Here is an 8,974-nt window from a genome sequence, read left to right as displayed (position 1 = left end):
ATTGTGTGTATGCATATATATATATATATATATATATATATGGGATCTTGGTCGGAGTTTCCATCTATAAGCATTGAGTTCTTCAATCAACTGAGGAGCTAGGTATTCCACAGACACATGTACCTTTAATGTAATTCTGAAATGGAATCATCGTAACACTGTGTGACAATGTTGGACCGTTAAATTACAGGTACAGGTCCATCCGACGGCTTTTCATACAGTTTCCGTCTATCCAATTTCACTCATAACGTATCGGTCGAACCGAATTGATAGAAAACGAATTATCCAAGGTGCCGCGACGGCATGATTGCGAAATAAACTTCTTACCTTTTGGGCCATACTGCGCCTACACACAAGTACACATACACAATACATAATCAAAATGAAATTCGAAGGTTTAGCTGTTTTTTTCCCCCTAGACTGAACAACACATAAAGGCTCCTTCGTAGGCATGATGATGCTAGTGCTTTCAAATAGACGAGAAAGTAAGGGTGAAAGATAGAGGATGGGGATGTTTTAGGGAGTTTGTAAGATGCATGCCTCTCTGAGGACTCTGCTAGCAACAGTGATGATGGACGGCAAACAATTTCACATACATTTCTAGGAGAAAATTGGGCGAGGAATAAAGGCAAAAGGGATGTGTGATTTAGTTATGGTATTTACTGCAAGTAATTAGACAGAAGTTAAAAGCTAAAAGAGATAAAAAGCTCACGGTGAATACTGGTTCCACGACCCGGTTTCGATTCCCAGTTAATTCATTTCATCTTTACTTGTATTAAAAGGCATGACATAATTTGTTGTGACAGCATCGTAGTTATTAGCACTGTATGTGTGCGTGTATGTATGTGTTTATATGTACACACATATAAATATGCCTACATATAATTAGCAAAAATATATTTTTTTAAAAATCAGAATCTGTAAGAAATTAGTGATATCTATGCCGGCTATAAACATAAATAAGTTTGTCTGACGTGAGCTAAGATTTTACGTTTCGGGCAGCAGTGCACACACAAACACATACATATACACACACATACATTCGCAAGCTGACGCACATGCAAACGTACATATATATAAGCACACACGCACATACACACATGCCGTTAGAAGGTTAATTGCAGACCGGGAGTTTTTTTTTTTGTATTCTTTAGAACATAAAATTGATAATGTTATGTTTTTTATCAAAAAGAAACTTACCATTTCCCTATAAATTTCTGTGCTTATAGATGAGTTTAATTTCAATGTTCCGATGAAGATAAAAAAGATCCCTATTGTCACAGACAAAACCGTCAACACAACGGATCCCATCTTGGCGAGGAAGATGAATTAGGATGACTTCCGGTAAGTGCACGCCGGGTTGCAATAAATACTTCTATGTGATTGGTTGAAAACAGGAGTATTTTATTTGTTTTCAGTTTATTTTTTTTCGCTTCTGTTATTTATTTTTGGTTTTTGTTACAGTTGTTATTGTGTTGTTTCTTTCTTTACCATCTGTAATCTTCTAAATTGGACATAATTGTGTGTAAGTGTGTTTGTGTTCGGTTAGAATAATGGTGTTCTCTGTGGGTGTAACTGTCTCACTAACCACGCAACAGTCTATCCATTTATATAACGATAAAAATTTCTCTCTGGAAACAGATGTAGCCACTTTATCTATCTATCTGTCTTTCTCTGTCTGTATGTATGTATCTATCTATCTATCTAGCTAGCTAGCTGTCTGTCTGTCTAACTATCTATCTGTCTATATCTATCTCTATTTATCTCTCCGTCTATATCTATCTATCTATCTATCTATCTATCTATCCGTCTACCTGTCTATCCATCTATCTATCCATTTGTTTGTCTGTCTGTCTGTCTATCTATCTATCTATCTATCTATCTATCTATCTATCTATCTATCTATGTGTTTGTCTGTCTGCCTATCTATCTATCTATCTATCTATCTATCTATCTATCTATCTATCTATCTATCTATCTATCTATCTATCTATCTATCTGTCTGCCTGTTTGTGTGTCTATCTGATTATCTGTCTACCTAACTGACTGACGGTGTCTATTTGTTATAAATGATCAACATGAATTGAGTGGAATATAATGCAAGAAAGTACTCAATACATGGAATTTGAATTATCGTAAGGCATCATCGGGTTATTAAAAGATAGATAAAATCACTTGTTAAGTAGTTTCACGAAAAAATGAGAACACCCAATACTGTGTGTGTAATGAATATATTTACCATAATAGATGTTACTACTTTTTTCCATATCGCGCCCTCTCAGATAGTATATACACACACAGACACACACGTGTGTGTGTAAAATCTCTACGCATTTTTTTTGGGGGGGGGGGTCATTCTCTCTTCATTATTTCCTCTCCTTTCTGTCGAAGAGCATAGACTCGAAACATCAAAGACTTTTCGATTCTTCCCGAGCGTCAAACTAATACCCTTATTTGTGTGTGTATACATACGTATACTTGCACAAAAAGAATACAGAAACAAACGATTCAACAGAAAAAAAGTAGATAAATTTTTACAGAAATTTCCGAACAGTTTCAGTTTTGATATACCATCTCCGAAAGATCGCCACACATATATATATATATATATATATATGTATATATATATATATAGACACACACACACACATATATATCTTACAAAGGGGTAGATAGATAGATAGATAGATAGATAGATGTGAATATAATATGCACACATATGCATTGAAATAGAATGGAATGAGATAAAGATACAAGAATAATGATAAAATGAAAGTAGAACAACCAATCATATTAAATAGAGACATCTAGGCTGTCAGATAAACATAGAGCGTGTAGGTAGATATATAGAGGCTGATATGGCAGCAGACATTTATATGTACAATAAGACAATTTGAATCTGTTCTTTATTTTGTATAATTGGTGTGTGGTGTATGGAGGATTACGACTTGGTAAAATTCTTCCAAGCAATCAAAAACATGAATAAATAAATAAATTTCTGACGAAAAAATTCGTTGATTGCTTGTAACACGTGAGGTAGAATGACCTCAATTCGGGCAGGTCAACTTCAAATGATACAAAACAAAAATTTGCTTCTTTTTCTCCCTTTTTCTGTCTAGCCTAGTTTCCCTTTTTTTTAATTTGAATCAGCAGAAAACTTCTAGTTATTGATTTCAAAGGCTTTCTTTCTTTCCTACTCTCTCTCTCTCTATTTCTGATTCCTGCTATCTAACTCTATCCCTTTTTGATTTGGATCTGCAGAAAACTTCCATTTATTGATTTCAAAGGCTCGCTCGCTTTTTTTCTTTCTTTATCTATCTATCTCTTTCTTGCTTTATTACTCCTGCCATTTATCTCTTGCTCTTTCTCTCGCCTCTTTGACGCTCTCTCTTTCTTTTATTTTCTATCCCTCTCATAGATCTAAATCCTTTAAATGGCTTAGATAACACGCACACATCTGTGTAATTGAATTATGCATATTATCCTTATGCCGAGGTCGACTTTGCCTTTCATTCCTTTCAGGGCTGATAAAAATAAATACTAGTCAAGCACTGAGGTCAATGTAATCGATAAGTCCCCGCCAACAAAATTTCAGTCCTTGTGCCTCCAGTAGAAGGAATTATCAATTCTTTATGAATTAAAAATAATAACGAACTTATTGTTTACAGTGCTCAGGTTACTACAACACATCAGGAAAAGTAACCAGAAGTGCATGGACAGTATGTGGAATAATGCACAGGAAGTGAGTCGTTTAAGAAAAGAAGGTGGAGGCATGAAGTGCACAGTTGGTAAATTTCAGGAAGCATGGAAGTTTCTAAGGATGTAGCATCCCAACAGCTCGCGGCTGATGTGAGTTGTTTATTCCACGCTTCAGCAATTCTGGGCGTGAAAAAATGTTTGTCTGTATTCCTGTTCGACATCACGACGTCCTTTTCAGACAATTCGGACTGCTGCAGTCTTTCAAGTTGCACTTTGGGGATTTTAAAAGCATTTACGTGGTACTGATGTTTCATATGCAGCCCAGATTGAGTTCAGGGAGTTCTGAAGTGCAGTATTGAGATCTCCAGAATTGTACAATTCAAGCCAGTTTGGCTGTTGTAACTCAGCTCAGTAAGAGTTCCAGTCTGCTTTGTACCAGTCAAAGAGAGTCGTTCAGAAATGATGTTGGTTCTTGTTTCTGCCCATAATAGACAGATCGGCAATGATCATAGCATGATCAGAGTTGCCCAAAGGTCCTTTGGCAGTGACACTGATAACCGTTTCAGGAGTAATGGTAAAGAGCAGACCCAAAGTATTGACACCTTTTGTGGGGGACGTGACTACTTGGGACCAGTTCAAATCCAGCACGAAATCAAAGAAATCATTTACACTTTGCAGTCGACAAAAGTTTTCCAGTCAATCTCAGGGTAATTGAAGCCGCCAGCAATGAAAACATAAGTGTTTATTTTCCTAGATGCAGCTGTGAGGATGTCAAAAAGCTGTGGATGTTTGAGGGATACGATAAGTAATTCAGAGGAAAGTAACACGTCGCTCTCAAACCAGAAAGCTTGCCTGAGTGCTTGCAACAGATCAGCTGCAGGTATTAAACTTGACAACGAATTAACTCTACCACTTGAGTATGTTTAAGTTTGTGCAAGGGAGTGTACGTAACACACACACACACACACAAGTATGTGTGTGTGTATGAGAGCACACATCTGTTGCAGCGGCTTCAAAAGTCATAACAGTTTTCAGAGTTTATATATATATATATATATATATATATATGTGTGTGTGTGTGTGTAGTGGATCATGCAAGCATGACGTGGATTCGATCCTCAATCGCCAAATTTCACTTAACAGTGCAACAGACTTTTCCCATAGAGAAACATTAAGTTGACAAGAGTGACATTCAACAGATGGCTTCCCTAAGCCGATTTATGTCTTCGCCATAAACTTTTCTATGCGGTGGAGAGTTAAATTGGCAGAACAATAGACCTCCCAAATACCCCAAATACCCATTGTTTGGATAACGGTATGTCTCTCTTTCTGGTGATCTTGCGATAATTATATTTGCAGAAGATTCCCAAGCAAAAGTTAGTGAGCGGGTTGATAACTTAAGTCGAACAACTGGTGTCGGAAATGGAAAGAGTACAGTTATTGACTGAGTTTATCATCAAGATTGCACCGCCTCCCTCCTTTAACAGGGAAAAGGAGGTGTCATTTTTCTGCGTAGTAGCCATATTGAAAGAGACAGTATGGGTGATTCGTGGAAGGGGAATTGAGACAGGCAACTTTATCTCCGGACACGGATTGGTTAGTTTTTTGAACTAACACTGTCCAGGAAGATTAACTGACACAGGTTGTTCAAATTGCACATGTTAGTAGAGACTATACAAGGAGACTACTTAACATTGTCTCCACTACAAGCAATACTCCTGCCCCATCATTGATACCAACTCTTGAGGCCTGTTTGAAAATATATAAGTAGTACTCATGGATCTTGTTAAATTTCCTCTAACCAATTGAAGTATTTCAAAATTTCCCCAATTTTTAATCTTTTTTATTTTCTACATCAGCATGCAAAACAACATTTTTTTTTTTTTTTAATTAGCCGGTGAAATTTTGATATCATTCGAAGAAATTTAACAAGAACTGTACACACTTCTTTACAGCCAATTTCACCTCGTCTGTGTCAACAAATCTTTTGCTTCGAAGATTGTCCTTCATTAGACCGACCAAATGAAAGCTGGAGGACACCAGATCTGGGCTATGCGATGGATTGATGACCACTGACCATCCCAATTTGCAAGTTGCTGCTAACCCGATTTGCTGTAAAAGGTGTGTGTGTGTGTACCATCTTTAAAATGGATAATGTTGTCCTAGGTACACTATATCTGGAAAAAAATTAATAAAAATAAAATCAGGATCATTAGAGAAACGATTTGAGATCATAGGTGTGTTGCATCCTGGCTGACCTGCAGCTGGGTGAGTGATAAGATAATTTAGAGAAATGAATACATTTAGGATTGGCTTAACCCAAGTATAACTACGTTACCTTAAAAACGCTTTCGTTGAAACGTGTTCTATCGTCATAATTAGACGAAGAAAAATTTCATGAAAGAAACACTTCTAAAAACTTAAATGGGAATCATATGCCAGCAGGGTAAGACAGAATCATTTAACATGCGATTTCCATGTTCCATGTAACAGAGACTTTGGAGAAAGACTAGTCGGTTAGTAAGAGTAGCCTCCCTTAGTATAGTCATGCAACAAACACCAGCATTGCTATATTCAATTTTACAGATTGACTTAGATTTGCAGTAGAGAAACATAGGTCACTGAAATTATCATAACGTATAACTGGTATTTATCGAACTAAGATGAAAGATAAAGCCAATCCTATGAAATTAACCTTCACTGTGTCCTTTCTTTTCTAGATAGTAGGATATGTGGTTGGGTGGGAAATTGCAGATGACAAAAACCATAGACACTGGCCCTATCCTTTTCACCTTACTACTACTACTACTACCAACCACCTTCCCTCTACTCCAACTACTTGACTAAAAATAAAATATGATCTATCTTTTAACCCCAAATCTCATGACGATGTTCATAGTAGTGGTGTGAGAGGGCAATATTGTTAGGAGTGACAACACGGAGAGCAGTGGCTATGGCTATGATGACTCTGATGATGATACTAATTACAAAGTGATAATAGTGATATTGATGATGACGATGATGATGATGGTGGTGGTGATGGCAATCTTTTTTATTGTTTGTCTTTTGCATGTTTCGATCATTGGATTGCAGCCATGCTGGGGCAGTGCCTTGAAGGGTCTCAGTCGAACAGATGGACTCCCAGTACTAATATTTTAAGTCTGGTACTTCTTTTGCCAGTCTCTTTTGCCAACAACACTTGTTGGCAAGTGGTGAGAAAGGGCATGCATGCGCACATGTGAAAGTACGCACACACATACAGGGTGGGCCAAAACTCATGCACAAAATAATTAAAATATGCTCCAGAATTGTCAAAGACATACTTCAATTTTTCTAAAGTTGAATAAAATAAATAAAATAATGATGAATACACACATATTTGTACATGATGAACAAAATGAATAATAATATTAATAATAACCCTTTCTACTATAGGCACAAGGCCTGAAATTTTGGGGAAGGGGCTAGTCAATTATATCAACCCCAGTGCTTGACTGGTACTTATTTTATCAACATCAACGTTGACCTCAATGGAATTTGAACTCAGAATGTAAGGACAGACAAAATACTGCTAAGCATTTTGTCCAGCATGCTAATGATTCTGCCAGCTCACAGCCTTGATGATAACAACAACAACAACAACAACAATAATAATAATGATAATAATAATAATTATTATTATTATTATTATTATTATAATAAAAGGGATCTCAGAAACATCTAGATAATATCCCAGGAGAACCGTGTCTCAGAGAAATCCAAAAGACTGTACTGACAAGTACTGCCCACAACCTTTGAAAAACCCTATTATTTTCTGTCCTGAAATTTGTTTCCACAAATTTAAGCAGTGAAACCTGGAGTTATTGCCCCTTACTGTGAACACCCGGATAGCTTTGTTAGTCTATATTAAAATTGTGTAAATATTCTTCACTATAGAAAATAAAATATATTCTTGCGGGTGCTGAAAATTAAATTTTCTTAGATTACTTTAAATTAACTTTGAGGTTTAAGTTACAACTTTATCCATCAACAAGTTCTCCCGTAAATTGCACCCTACTCTCTTGAAAAACAAAGATATGTTGGATAAGGTATTCCTGGATACACTATGTCGGTATGAAAGATGCAATGATTATAGTTGGAATGCTCCTCAATCAAGGTTGTCCTATGGCTAAACAACAACAACACCTCAAGTTAGCAAGGACGCCACGAAATGGTCTTTTGGCCTGCGAGAAATAACAGCCGAATCTTCCTTATATCTCACCTTACTTACTATCTAGATATAATTATTACGTTTGGAAAAAAAGCTCGATAAGAGCTGACTTGTGGTTAAACTAAAAAAAAGAGTCACCATCACCCCCACTACCACCACCGCCATCACTAGCATCATTCGTATTCTAAGATATTCAGAAATCGATATGAACCATGTTTCTTGAAGAAAATCAATATCTATTTTAAGTTCGGTTTTGTGTGTGTATGTGTAAGAGAGAGAAGGAAAGAGAGGGAGCAGAGAAAATAATAGAGAAAGAGGCGGAGAGAATCCATGTATATCTGAGCGTTGGCCTTGTATGTGCGAACGCGTGTCTTTGATTCTACGTCAGCAACCGTGTGAATGTGTATGAAGTACTTGTGCGTGAGCGCGTGTAAGTAATATATGCATGTGCGTTATCGGTGTGTTCGTGTAAAAGGGTACGTGTCAATGTGTGTGTGCGTGTGTGTGTGAGAGAGAGAGAGAGAGAGAGAGAGAAAGAATGTGGGAAAGATAATGTGTCTATTGTGTTTCAGCACGCGTCACTCTTACCCCTCTCTGTATATGTATGTATGTGTGTGAAAGAGAGTGAGCGCGTGCCTGTCTGTGAGGGCGTCTTTCTCTCTCTCTTTCTATCTATCTATCTATCGATCTATCTATCTATCTATACACACACATATTTATATGTTTGTGTGTATGTGCATCTATTGTCTGCATATGTATGTTGCCATGGCGAGATCAAGCAGTTTTTAGCTTTATAACTTGGTGGGTATGAATAACAGCCCTACTGCTTATTGTCTCTGTTTGTGTTTTTCATAATTTTCAGTCTATGAGAATTGCTTTTTTTCGGGCTATACTAACTGGAATACTGTTTGATACACGTATCTACATCTATCTATTTATCTGACTATTGCATGTGTAAGATGCATACACGTGTGTGTGTGTGTCTTTTATCTTTTATTTGTTTCAGTCGTTAGACTACAGCCATGCTGGGGCACCGCCTTGAGGAATTTTTAGTCGAAAGGAGAA

At 36.9% G+C, this 8,974-nt stretch overlaps 1 protein-coding gene across 1 annotated transcript in view; it reads right to left on the bottom strand.

Annotated features, from left to right (window-relative positions):
• LOC106875404 (novel acetylcholine receptor chaperone) overlaps positions 1–1,358 on the bottom strand; it is a 13,809-nt gene extending 12,451 nt beyond the window's left edge. The window contains exon 1 of the mRNA XM_014923515.2: positions 1,201–1,358. Coding sequence (XP_014779001.1) covers positions 1,201–1,311 — 111 coding nt within the window. The 5' untranslated portion in view covers positions 1,312–1,358. The remainder of the gene's footprint in view (positions 1–1,200) is intronic.
• Positions 1,359–8,974: the final 7,616 nt, after the last annotated feature.

Source organism: Octopus bimaculoides, chromosome 19 (assembly GCF_001194135.2).
Source record: "Octopus bimaculoides isolate UCB-OBI-ISO-001 chromosome 19, ASM119413v2, whole genome shotgun sequence".
Lineage (NCBI taxonomy): Eukaryota > Metazoa > Mollusca > Cephalopoda > Octopoda > Octopodidae > Octopus > Octopus bimaculoides.
This window is presented reverse-complemented; position numbering and strand designations above follow the sequence as displayed.